At 46.0% G+C, this 13370-nt stretch overlaps 1 protein-coding gene across 1 annotated transcript in view; it reads right to left on the reverse strand.

The window, feature by feature from the left end:
- Positions 1-13370, reverse strand: part of STAG1 (STAG1 cohesin complex component) — a 223978-nt gene that overhangs the window by 135676 nt on the left and 74932 nt on the right. The window contains exons 8-9 of the mRNA XM_082249885.1: positions 4799-4872; positions 2753-2876 (exon numbers count right to left, since the gene is read on the reverse strand). Coding sequence (XP_082106011.1) covers positions 2753-2876; positions 4799-4872 — 198 coding nt within the window. The remainder of the gene's footprint in view (positions 1-2752; positions 2877-4798; positions 4873-13370) is intronic.

Consider the following 13370-nt stretch of genomic DNA (forward strand, 5'->3'; position numbering starts at 1 on the left):
AAAAAAAAAAAAAAAAAAATCGCAAAAAGCGTATTTTTATTGGTTTGCGCAAAAGTTATCGCGTTTACTAACAAAGGGAAAGATTTTTGTCATTTTTGTTGTTTTTTTTTAACGCGTAATGGCGGCGATCTGCGATTTTTTTTTGCGGTACTGTGACATTGCGGCGGACAGATCGGACCCTTGACTGAAATTTTTGACACTTTTGGGGTTACTAGTGACATTTCTACAGTAATCAGTGCTATACATATGCACTGTTACTGTAAAAATACACTGGTTGTGAAGGGGTTAACTTTATTTGAGAGGGAGGGGCTGTGTGTGTCCCTAGGGGCGTGATTCTTACTGTGATTGGCTGTCTGTTGAGCTGTAGGGACACTGATCAACGGTTCTACATTGTAGAACCGTGTGATCAGTGTTTCTACACCGAGGAGAATGACAGGCAGCTTGTTTACACAAGCTGCCTGACTTTCTCCCTCTCCCCCGCCGATCGCCGAGTCGGGTCCGCCGGTCACACGCACGGGGGGGGGGGGGGGGTCCGTGACCGCGCGGGAGCGCGCCTCCGCGGGCACGCGCTCGCTCCCCCGAGCCTCACAGGCTAGCGACGTAGACCTACGTCGCTCTGTCGCTCTGCCTGTGAGGGGCTGACTGCCGCAGTAAATATACTGTGAGCAGTCGGCAAGCGGTTAAGGAAAAAATACAGGTTATTCTATTTTAGTGCACACAAACAAAACAAAAATGTTGGCAAAATATAAGAGGTTATGCTAATACCTATTATGGCACGCTTTAAAATTGCACAGGCTTGTGGAATAGCGACAAACTATGACACTAAATTATCCATATCAAATTATCCATTATCCGGTGCCAGAATGATTGCATTTACTCAAACTTAATGTTCACAATGATACCTCACATGTGTGGGCCCTTCTGCACATGGATTTCCTATAAAGAAAAGCTCTTCACTGGCTGCAAATTTTAACCCCTTGAAGCCCAAGCCTTTTTCTGACAAGTTAAAAATCAGTATTTTTTGCTAGAAAATTATTTAGAACCCCCAAACAGTGTATATATATATATATATATATATATATATATATATATATATATATTTATATTTTTTTTTTAGCAAAGACCCAAGAGAATAAAACTGTTAACATTGCAATATTTTATGTCACATTGTATCTGAGCAGCAGTGTTTCAAATGCATTTTATTTTTTTTTTAAGAAATATACTTTCATGAATTAAAAACACAAAAAAAAACAAAAAACAAAACCGTAAAGTTAGTCTAACTTTTTTTGTATATTGTGAAAGATGATGTTACGCTGAGTAAAAAGATAGCCAACGCGTCATGCTTTAAAACTGCGCACACTCGTGGAATGGCGACAAACTACGGTACTTTAACCACTTTACGACTGCTCACAGTAATATTACTGCGGCAGAGTGGCTCGTTATCGTCTGACGACGTAGTACTACGTCGTCAGACACTCCCCCATCTGGGCGGCGCTTGCGCGCCGCCGGAGGCTCGCTCCTGCTGTTTTCATTCACAGCGGGAGTCGGGCCAGGGGAGGAGCAGCGGCGATCGCCGCTGCTCTTACCCGATCGCCGGGGATCGAGTCTGGAGATCCGCCCGCTGTGTGTAAACACAGCGGGCGGATCTCCATAGTGACAGGGAGTGACAGATCGGACTGTTCAGCATAGCTGGACATCCGATCTGTCCATGACTCACTCAGTCACCTCCCCCCCCCCACACGTCAGTAAGCACCAGGCATACATTAACCGCTCCCTCTCCAATAAAATTAACCCCTTCCCTGCCAGTGTCATTTTTACAGTAACAGTGCATATATATAGCACTGATTACTGCAGTAATGTCACTGGTACCCCCAAAAGTGTCAAAAATGTCAGTCAAGGGTTCGGTCTGTCCGCCGCAATGTCGCAGTCCCGCAAAAAAAAAAAAATCGCAGATCGCCGCCATTACGCGTTTAAAAAAAAAAACACCAAAAATGACAGAAATCTTTCCCTTTGTTAGTAAACGCAATAACTTTTGCGCAAACCAATCAAAATACGCTTATTGCGATTTTTTTTACCAAACATAGGTAGCAGAAAACAAATTGGCCAAAAATTTTTTAAAAAAATTGGTTTTTACATCTTTTTTGGGGGGAATTTCATATAAAAAAATGTTAAAAATATTGTTATTTTTTCAAAATAAACGCTCTTTTTTTGTTTATAGCGCAAAAAGTAAAAATCGCACAGGTGATCAAATACCACCAAAAGAAAGCTCTGTTTGTGGGAAAAAAAGGACGTAAATTTCGTTTGGGTACGGCGTCGCGCGACCGCGCAATTGTCAGTTGAAGTCGCACAGCGCCGAATCACAAAAAGTGGCCTGGACAGAAGACAGCAAAATCCTCCGGTGGTAAAGTGGTTAAAATCCCCATAGGTGTCGCTTTAAAAAATTTTACCTGTAGCTGCAGGCATCACCCAGGTACAACCCCTTGAAGCCAAAGGAAGCGTATTTGTGTTACGTCGGCATGAAAGGTTTAATATGGGAATGATGGCTGCAGCTATCATCCTGGTATAACCACTTCAACACAAGGACATATGGATAAGTAACAAGGGTATGAAATGGTTAAGTGGACATGCTTATCCATGCCTGATGTCCATGACTATTTAACATGCCAAAAAATCTACACCTAAAATCTGATAGGGAAAATATACCAACAGTCCTGACAGATTTTATTAATTACATCTTTATTTTAGAACTCACCCGGTCATGAAGTGTCCAGCCCACATACTTTAGGTAGCTGTCATTCAGGAAGGCGTCGCTGTACATTTTCATCCAAACTCCTATTTCCTCAATACAGATTGCTCGGATCTCAGCAATGGCGTCTCTGAAGAAAGATGAGTTTGCAAGGTAAAAAGTGCATCTAACTAGCATAATAGTCTTTAAAGTTCCCATTGTGGGAGATACAGTGCATCTGGAAAAGTATTCACAGTGCTTCACTTTTTGCACATTTTGTTATGTTACAGCCTAAATCAAAAATGGATTCCTGAAAATTCTACAAACAATTCCCCATAACATGAAAGAAGTTTGCGTGAAATTTTTTCAAATTTAATACAAATTTAAATTTGGAAAAAATCCCATGTACATAGGTATTCAAAGCCTTTGCTCAATACTTAGTTGAAGCACCTTTGGCACTAATTACAGCCTCATGTCTTTTGGAGTAAGTTACAAGCTTAGCACACAGATTTTTGGGCAGTTTCTCCTATTCTGCTTTGCAGGACCTCTCAAGTTCCATCAGGTTGGATGGGGAGCATCGGTGCACAGCCATTTTCAGATCTCTCCAGAGATGTTCAATCGGGTTCAGGGCTGGGTCACTCAAGCACATTCACAGTGTTGTCCTGTAGCCACTCCTTTGTTATTTTTTTTTTTCACTCCTTTGTTATATTGGCTGTGTGCTTAGGTCATTGTCCTGATGGAAGATGAACCTTCACCCCAGTCTGAGGTCCAGAGTACTCTGGAGCAGGTTTTCATCAAGGATGTAGCTGTACATTGCTGCATTCATCTTTCCCTCGATCCTGACTAGTCTCCCAGTTCCTGCTGCTGAAAAACATCCCCATAACATAATGCTACGACCACCATGCTTCACTGTAGGGATGGTTTTGGCCAGGTGATGAGCGGTGCCTGGTTCCCTCCAGACATGAAGCTTGCCATTCATTTCTGGTTTCATCAGACCAGAGAATTTTGTTTATGTTTCAGAGTTCTTCAGGTGCCTTCCAGCAAACTCCAGGTGGGCTGTCATGTGTTTTTTACTAAAGGAGTGGCTTCCATCTGGTCACTCTTCCATACAGGCCTGATTGGCGGAGTGCTGCAGAGATAGTTGTTTTCCTGGAAGGTTCTCCTCCACAGAGAAATGTGGGAGCTCGGTCAGAGTGACCATCGGGTTCTTGGTAACCTCCCTAAGGCCCCTATCCCCCAATCACTCAGTTTGGCCGGGTGGCTCACTCTAGGAAGTGTCCTAGTGGTTCCAAACATTTTCCATTTACGGATAATGAAGGCCACTGTGCTCATTAAAACCTTCATTGGGTACTTTTCTGTACCCTTCCCTAGATCTGTATCCCGATACAATCTTGTCTTGGATGACTAGACAATTCCTTGGACTTCATGGCTTGGTTCGTGCTCTGACATGCACAGTTTAACTGTGGGACCTTATATAGACAGGTGTGTGCCTTTCCAAATCATGCCCAATCAACTGACTTTACCACAGGTGGACTTTAATTAAGTTGTAGAAACATCTCAAGGATGATCGGTTGAAAAAGGATGCAACTGAGCTTTATTTTGAGTGTCATGACAAAGGCTGTGAATACTTACGTACATGTAATTTTTTTAGTTTTTTTAATTTTAATTTCAAACAAACTTCTTTCACGTTTTCGATATGGAGTACTGTTTGTAGAATTTTGTGGAAAATAATTTAATCCATTTTGAAATTTGGCTGTAACATAACAAAATGCAACAATTGAAGCGATGTGAATCCTTTGCGGATGCACTGTACATAGTGTCTTATGAAATCTTAAAGCTTCCTGCAAAAGGTAGTTGCCTGATTCTACCCGATTTCAGCGAAGAAACAAGCATGCAGTAAATTAAAGTCATCAAGTTAGTTTATCTCTTTACTTACTTTGAGACCCGGATTATAAAAACAAAATATCTGCATAACTAGCATTTTCAGAAAAAGACCACTGTAGCAGCCTAAACCTCTCTCTATCATGACAGAGGTACTTTAATGCAATCATATCACATTTATCAATGAATTACCTGTATCTGTGAACGAAGATACCCTTGAAAATGGAATTCATCATGTTTTCTATTTCATCCTGGTTTTCCTGAAGCTGGTAACGAAGAGTATATAACATTTAAAATAACCTAAAAGTAATAATGGTCAAGTACAATTAGAAAAAAAAATAAAAAATAAATCACCCTGGTCAGGGAGGGGTGTCAATAGAATTTTGTAGACAACATAAAAATCCTTTGTGGAACCAACTGCTGCGTACACAAGGATTAGACACAGAGAAAAACAATTTGTAGGCCAGCTCAGGATAACCCTTTCACTATGAGCAAGTCCAAGTTTAGTAGCAAAACAGTGCAGAGAGCATGATCATAAACAGAGGAGCAGGACCTATACCTCTCAACTGAGAACTGGGCATAAAGAAACATGCACCAACAGACCTAATAAAAACAAACTGGGGACCAATGGCAACTCAGAGCCACCTGAAAGGCTTTGCAGTCTAAGCTTGCATGAAAGAAGGCCTAAACAGCTATCTGGTTGAACTTAGAAAATACAGGAACAGAGGACCAGGTGGCAGCCTTGAAAATCTGGGAAACTAGCCGGATGCCAAAAAGCCCAAGACACACTCACAAATCTGGTAGTGTACACTCTGACAGAAAAGCATGGAACTTGATCCTTGAGACCAGAGGCTTGAACAATGGTCTGTCTAAACTATCCCTTGAAGAAGTGGTGGCCAACTACTCCATGAAACTAGCTTCCCAGACACAAGGACACCCTTGTAACAGGAATCTTTCCAAGGTGGATCAGGGATAGAAGAGACCACTCTATTAACCCTAAGTGACTTGGTGCTTATGTTTGGGACCTCTTGATTCTAAGGGACAGCCTAAATGTCTTGCCTCAAGCTGTTTCTCCCAAGTACCAAGGGAGAGGGTAAAGAAAACCAAGAGTCAACAAGTGAATGACCCTACAAGCACTCCCTAAGTGGGAACGAGAGGGATTTCTTTGACAGTTCAAAGATTCCAATGACCCACAGGGTGCAGAGAAGACTAGCCCATTGATGGCAAATTGTTAGATATCTTTACCCCCATCTGGTCAAAGCTTGCTGGATTAGGACCCTGCAAGAAAATTATGGCTTCAAGAATCCAGAAAGCGGAATCTTCGAGGAAGTCCACTTCAGCATTTTTAAAATGGACACAAGGTCCAGTGGTCCCAGCAACAAGTGTTTTTGAAGGACACCTTAGAGTCAAGTTTTAGTTAGGGGAGGGAGCAGTGGAAACTGGTTACAATTGACTCAGTAAGTCAGATGATCCCTCTGGGAAGGGAAATGCTTATTATTGATGCTTGGGGGGTAAATAATTTCCCTGAGGAAACTGGATTTTTTTGGTGGGAATATCTTCCAAAGGCAACTTCTCACCTAGAAGGGGGGTCCCCGGAATGCGGGGTTCAGGAAACCCTGGGACGAAACACAGCTATGTCCAAGTAGCACAGGAGACCTGGTGAGGGGCAGCTGAGGGCGATGCCATCCTTAAGAAATCAGCTTGTGAGCTAAAAGGAGTATCCTGAACAACCAAATGCCATGGATGCACAATTCCTGAGGAACTATCAGGATTATGCAACAAACCCACTTGATATGGAGGGGGGGGGGGGGGCACCTTCCTGCTGAAGGCTTGAAAGAGAGGGTAGGCGATCTCAGGGTTCCAAACCTACGCATGGAGAGGGAGTAAAAAGCTCAGGTGGTCTAGGAGTGCTTACTGCCAAAGCAGATAAGGGTTATTCTGAGCTTTTCGCTGATCTCCTGTGTTTGAGGCAGGAGCACACACTGGCTACTCGTGGTGTTGCTAATGCCAGTGTAATGAGAAGTTTCAGAGACAGGGTCCCTCAAGGGTAAATAAATCGGTTGTCCTTTGGTTACATACATAGAATGCCTATTAGACATTCAAAATGTCCTATGCATTTGCAGACATCTGTCTCATGAGAGACAAAAATTTAGAGACTTGTAACAAGACAACACAACTAAAGAACACTGCTTTAGAGGGGAGTCAGCAAGCCGTCAATCACAGCCAGTCAATAGGTAGATCGCAAGTACTTTGCCGGTCCTTCCCCTCAGCCGCCCTCCTCTTCACTGCAGAGCACATAACAAGAGGCAGCAAAATACTGGATGGAAGACGGGAGCTATCTCCGTTATCCTTTCGAGTTAACCAGCAGGTGATTGGTTGCTAGGATGCAGGGCGGCCCTTGCAACCAATCAATAGCTTGTTAATATGAACAGTTAACTCTGGCAGCTCCTGCCCCTCCTGTGCTGCCTCCTGCTTTCCACTTTGCAGTACACCTGTGTACGGTAGCAGAGTGGGGGGGATGTGAAGGGGACAAAGGACACTGCTTTACAAGGGTGGGGCACAGGACACTGTTTATAGGGGGGTGCAGGGGGGCAGAAAACACTACAGTGGAGAGGGGTGGGGTGATGTCAAGGGGTCGCTCAGTTCTCAAAGCTCCCTGAGCAGAGAGCCAGTGACTCTCAGTCAACGGCTCTCTGCCCTGCCCCCCCCCACACACACTCACTGGAGCGCTGGGCTGTGGAGGGGGAGGGAGCTGGCGGCTCAGGCTGTCAGTGGATCGCTGAGAGGCTGAGCCGGGTGCTGGTACAGGCATGTGGACAGATACCAACCATATGGTCATGTTCTTTCCGAGCCTGGACTGGCTCACTGTCGGCTGAAAACGGGTCACAGGAGTGCAGAACAAACTGCACTCCTGCTATCCACAAGAGAAGTACAGCCAAACGAGCTTTGGCTGTACTTTTCCTTTAAGCGGTCATTGAGGGACATAAGGATGATTTTACCTTAACTGACCTGATGCTATAAGGAATGTCATTGCAAGCTGACCATATGGCCAAGCCATTTTACAGGAAATGTACACCATCTTCCTTTAAAGGTGAAATCAATTTCTAAAAGGTTACCATTGGTTGTTACTGACTTGTCCTGTATATACCATAGCCAAAGTCGGTCTCATACAGGGGCTAGCACGTGCTTGGGTCAGATCGTGCCAAGCCGCAAATAGAAGTGGACAGGACTCCTTGGTTAAAAAGGCATATATAGCCAAGTATTCTTGCCACATTTTCTATTATTACATTTGTTATCTTGAGGCTCCATGCACACTAGCTTTAAAAACGCTCCTAGCAGTAGCTTTTGAGCATTTTTTGTTCCGGTTCTAGAAGCAAATAGTTTTATCCTATGTGTTCATGCAGGCTATAGTTTAGAGAGGTTCTTTAACCACTTCCGCACTGCTCGCTAGAGCTGTACTGCGGCAAAGTGGCTCGATAACGTCTGGCGACGTAGTACTACGTCACCAGACATTCCCCTCTCTCGGGGCCGCGCGCGCCGCCGGAGCCTCGCTCCCGCTGTATTCAGTCACAGCGGGAGTCGGGCCAGGGGAGGAGCGGCGCTGCTCTTCACCGATCGTCGGGGAATCGAGTGTGGAGATCCGCCTGCTTGTGTAAACACAAGCGGGCGGATCTCCTAAGTGACAGGCAGGGTCAGATTGCAGGGTTCAGCATAGCTGAACCCTCGATCTGTCCTTGTGTCACATAGTCCCCCTCCCCCCCACACACATAGGTAAGCACCAGGCATACATTAACCCCTTGATCACCAATAAAAATTAACCCCTTCCCTGCCAGTGTCATTTCTACAGTAACAGTGCATATTTATAGCACTGATTACTGTAGTAATATCACTGGTACCCCCAAAAGTGTCAAAAATGTCAGTCAGGGGTCCGATCTGTCCGCCGCAATGTCGCAGTCCAGCAAAAAAAACAAAAAAAAAAAAAACACCAAAAATGACAAATATCCCTTAGTTAGTAAACGCAATAACTTTTGCGCAAACCAATCAAAATACGCTTATTGCGATTTTTTTTACCATACATAGGTAGCAGAAAACAAATTGGCCAAAAATGTAAAAAAAAATTTGATTTTTAAAATTTTTTGGGGGGGAATTTCATATAAAAAAATGTGAAAAATAGTTATTTTTTCAAAATTTATGCTCTTTTTTGTTTATAGCGCAAAAAGTAAAAATCGCACAGGTGATCAAATACCACCAAAAGAAAGCTCTATTTGTGGGAAAAAAAGGACGTCCATTTCATTTGGGTACGGCATCACACAACCGTGCAATTGTCCGTTAAAATCGCACAGTGCCGATTCGCAAAAAGTGGCCCAGACGCAAGACAGCAATATCCTCCGGTGGTAAAGTGGTTAAGCTTTAGCGTTTAAGAGCAGAGGAAAAAAAAAAATAGGATTTTTGACTTACCGTAAAAATCAAATTTCTCTGATGTTCATTGACATACACAGCTCCTGATCTTCTTAACCATTGGGTTATACCGCCCCCTACAGGAGCAGAACACTAGGCAGAAAAAAAAAGTCTGACTATGCCTATGGGCAGTCCCAGGGGGTATACTCCCTCTCTCTGCTGTAGGTACTCAGTTTTGTTACAAGCAATATCAGAAGAATTAGAACTCCAGAGGGGTGAGTGCTGTGTCCGTCAATGATCATCAGAGAAATGGATTTTATGGTAAGTCAAAAATCCTATTTTCTCTTTCGTTTATTGATGGACACAGCTCCTGATCTTCTTAACCATTGGGACGTCCCAAAGCAGTGTTAAACTGCTGAGAGGTGGGAACAGCAAAAAAGTCCCAAGGCTAAACAGTAGCCAAGCAGGCAACAGGAGCTCAACCAAAACAACTAGAGCTCACCTTAAACAAACAATAAACCCTCAAAGAGGACCAGGTCCTCTAAACAGCAGCCTCCAAAACCTTGCAACCAAAGGAAGCATTCGCAGATGCCAACACATCCACTTTATAGAACTTTGTGAAACTGTGCACAGATGACCAGGTGGCCTCCTTGCAAACCTGCATCACTGACACCTGATGACGGAAGGCCCAGGAGGCATTGAGTGCCCGAGTAGAGTGCGCCTTGACAGGTAAAGGAGGATCCGGACTATTGATGGAATAGTCCTGAATCACCATCTGTCTGATCCATCTGTAAATGGGCGCAGAGGAAGTGGACAAACCTTTACAAGGCCCATCAGTAAGCACAAATAAGGAGTCTGATTTCCTAAAAGACTCTGTAGCTGCCAGGTACACCCTAATCGCCCAGGCCACATCCAAGGCATGCAAGGCAATTTCCTTCAGATGTTTTTGCCTGGGAAACAGGGAAGGCAACACAATGTCTTCATTCATATGAAAATTGAAGAGACAACCTTTGGAACGACTGATGGGACGAAGAACCTCCCTATCTCTGTAAACCACCAAGTAATGTGAATGAAAGGATATTGCCGCCAATTCCGACACCCTGCGCGCAGAGGTGATAGTCACCAAGACAGCCACCTCCTAGGACCGCATAAGCAGTGGAATCTCCCAAAGATTCTCAAAAGGTGGCTTCTGGAGGATGGAGAGCACTAAATTAAGGTCCCAAGGCGGCAACAGAGACCGAACTGGAGGGCCAAGTGCATAACTCCCTAAAGAAAGGTACGCGCCAGGGAGTATGTGGCCAAGGGCCGTTGAAAGAAGACCGATAAGGCTGACACCTGACCCTTGATAGTACTCAAAGCTAGTTTCTGCTAAACCCCCTGTTGAAGGTCAAAATCCGAGCCACCAAGAAAAAGCAAGGATGAACCCCAAGAGACTCGCACCACGCAGTGTACGACTTTCATGTACAATGGTAAATCTTCCTAGAAGTAGATTTCCTAGCTTTTAACAGTGCTGGAATCACAGACTCAGACAAACCTCTATCCATCAGCACCTGGCATTCAACAGCCAAGCCAACAACGCTAATGACTGTAAAGGATAGAAGATTGGTCCTTGGGACAGCAGATCCTCCTTGAGAAGAAGCGTCTGAGGAACGTCCGCGAGCAGCCACACCACATCAGCGTACTAAGCCCGGTGAGGCCCGTCCGGGGCCACTAAGATGACCGGAATCTCTTCAGCCTCGATCCTGCATAGAAGTCTAGCCAGAAACTGGAGAGGAGGGAAGGCATAAATCCAACAATACTGACCCCACGGGGCCACCAACGCGTCTGTGGCATCCACCAGAGGATCCTGTGACTGAGCTACAAACCTCTGCACCTTTCTGTTGAGCTGAGATGCCAATAGATCCACCTCAGGGATGCCCCACCGGAGACGCAACTGATGAAACACCTCGGATGAAGGGACCACTCCCCTTGGTCCAACGCCTGCCGACTAAGTTAATCCTTCTGCCAGTTTTCCATCCCGGGAATGTGTACGTCGGAGAGGGCTAGAACGAACTGTTCTGCCCACCTTAGAATGCCGGCTACCTCCAGAGCCACAAGGACACTTCCTGTCCCTCCCTGATGATTGACATAAGCCACAGCTGTGGCATTGTCCGATTGAATGCGCACTGGACATCCCTGAAGACGATCCGTCCAATGGTTCAGGCACAGTCTGATCGCTCAGAGTTCCAAGACTCTTCCAGTGTCCAGAGTCCCTGAGCAGAATTTTTGCCAAGGATGCCTCCCTAGCCAGACGGGCTGGCATCCGTGGTGACCACTGTCCAATACAAGGGGAGGAAGGATTTGCCCAGCCGAAGAACCGGCGAACGAAGCCACCATGTCAGGGACTCCATTGTTCCCCGGCTCAGCCGGATCTAATTGTCCAGAGACTGCGGAGTCTTGTCCCATCTGGCCAGAATCTCCCTTTGCAGGGACCTCGTATAGAACTGTGCAAACGGAACCACCTCGAAGGTAGACATCATCAGGTCCAGCACCCGCATGCAAGTCCGGAGGGATGACCATTTGCTGGACAGCAGGAGATGAATTGCAGCCTGCAATTTATGGAGTCTGTCCAGAGGCAGGAGCAGGCAGAGTCAAGAGTCAGACCCAAATAGTCCAGTTTCTGGATGGAACCAGAGCAGACTTCTGAAAATTCAGAATTCAGCCGAACTCTCTCAGAGTTCTTATGGGGGTTTCCATGTTTTCCACCAGAGCAGTAGGAGACTCCACTCGCAGAAAGTCTTTGTCCAAGTAGCCCAGTGTTGTGATCCCCTGTTGGTGTAACAATGCCAGCACCGGGGCTAAAACCAGAGGAGAAGAGGCGAGACCAACGCGTAACGCCACAAACGGATAATGCCCTCTCCCACGGCAAAGAGGAGAAAGCGCTGGTGACCGGCACATATTGGAATGTGAAGGTAAGCATTCTTGATGTCTATAGGAGAAAAAGAAAATCCCCCTGATGCAGAGATGCCACCATCGTGCGAATGGACTTTATTCTGAACTTCTGCATCCGTACAAAGCAGTTCAGCGCCTTGAGGTCCAGGATTGGATGCACCTTACCTTCCTTCCTGGGAACTGTAAACCGGTTTGAGTAAAAAAACCCTGAAAACCTTCCAAAGTTGGAACCGGAACAATCACCCATTGAAGTAACAGGTCTGGTACAGCCCCAAACAGACACTGTAAGCGGTCTGGGGACAGGGGTAAGTTGGAAGGAAAGAAACTACCCGGGGGACAAGAGCGAAACGATCTTGTAGCCGGACCGAATGACTTAGTGAACCCAATTGTCTTGTACCAGGGAAGTCCACAGGTCCGGAAACCAGCAAAGACGCCCCCCACCCCAGATACAGGTGAGGGCGCATCTTCATGCTGAAGTAGCCTTGTCCCCGGGTCTGGAGAGGCCAGGTCTCGGCTTGCCAGACCAGGTTCATTTGGATCCTCCAGAGGAGGCCCTGAAAGTCTTTGAGCCCTTGTCCCTGAGGAACAAAAAACGTATGAGCCGAGAAGGAGGGCACATGTCTACGATGAGGGTCCTTGCCCTTAGCAGCCTGCAGAAGAATGGTACGCCAAACAGACGATCTCCTTGAAAGGGAAGATCAGTCAAGGCCTTTTTAGAAATCTGGCCGGCAGACCAGCATTTGAGCCAAAAGACACGCCGACGGACCACTGCTGAAACAGAGAGCCGAGTCACTAGGGTAGCGGCGCATCCAAGGAGGCATCACAGATAAACTGCAAACCCTGGACCAGCTGGTCCACCAGCTCGGCAAAGGCAGGGGGGAGCTGTTCTCCATCCAGGTCACAGCGCAAAAGCTTAGCCCACTCCGTCAGAAACATTAGGGCAATGGTGAATACTGGCCTCAGTGCTGAACCTGCCAGAGTGTACATATTGCAGGCCACAGCCTCTGCCTTCCTTTCATTTCAGCCGGATACCTAAAGGCCAAGCACTCTTCAACTGGAATCATGGTTGCCTTGTTCATTCTGGAAACCGGAGGGTCCACCACCGGTGGAACAGTCCAATTCTTAATAAGGGACTCCTCATAGGGGTATCGCCTAGCAAATTGCTTAGGGACCCCAAGGGGCTACTTTGGCCTTCCCCACTCTCCGAAATAGGCGAGGAAAGGAAACACCTTTGCCGCTCTTTATGGCTTGTGAGTGCGAATGGAAACCCGCGCCTCCGTTGCAGCTGCATCCGCCATCTTTAAGGTCTCACACACAGATACAATCAGTGCTTTCACCAGCACCTTTTACTGCAGTCGCATATGTGGAGGAAATGTTCTCACTATCTGAGGATTACGTGCCTGTAGTTCACGGCGGCCGAATCCGATTCAGGATC

This window comes from Pelophylax lessonae (genome assembly GCF_965119305.1).
Source record: "Pelophylax lessonae genome assembly, chromosome: 3".
Lineage (NCBI taxonomy): Eukaryota > Metazoa > Chordata > Amphibia > Anura > Ranidae > Pelophylax > Pelophylax lessonae.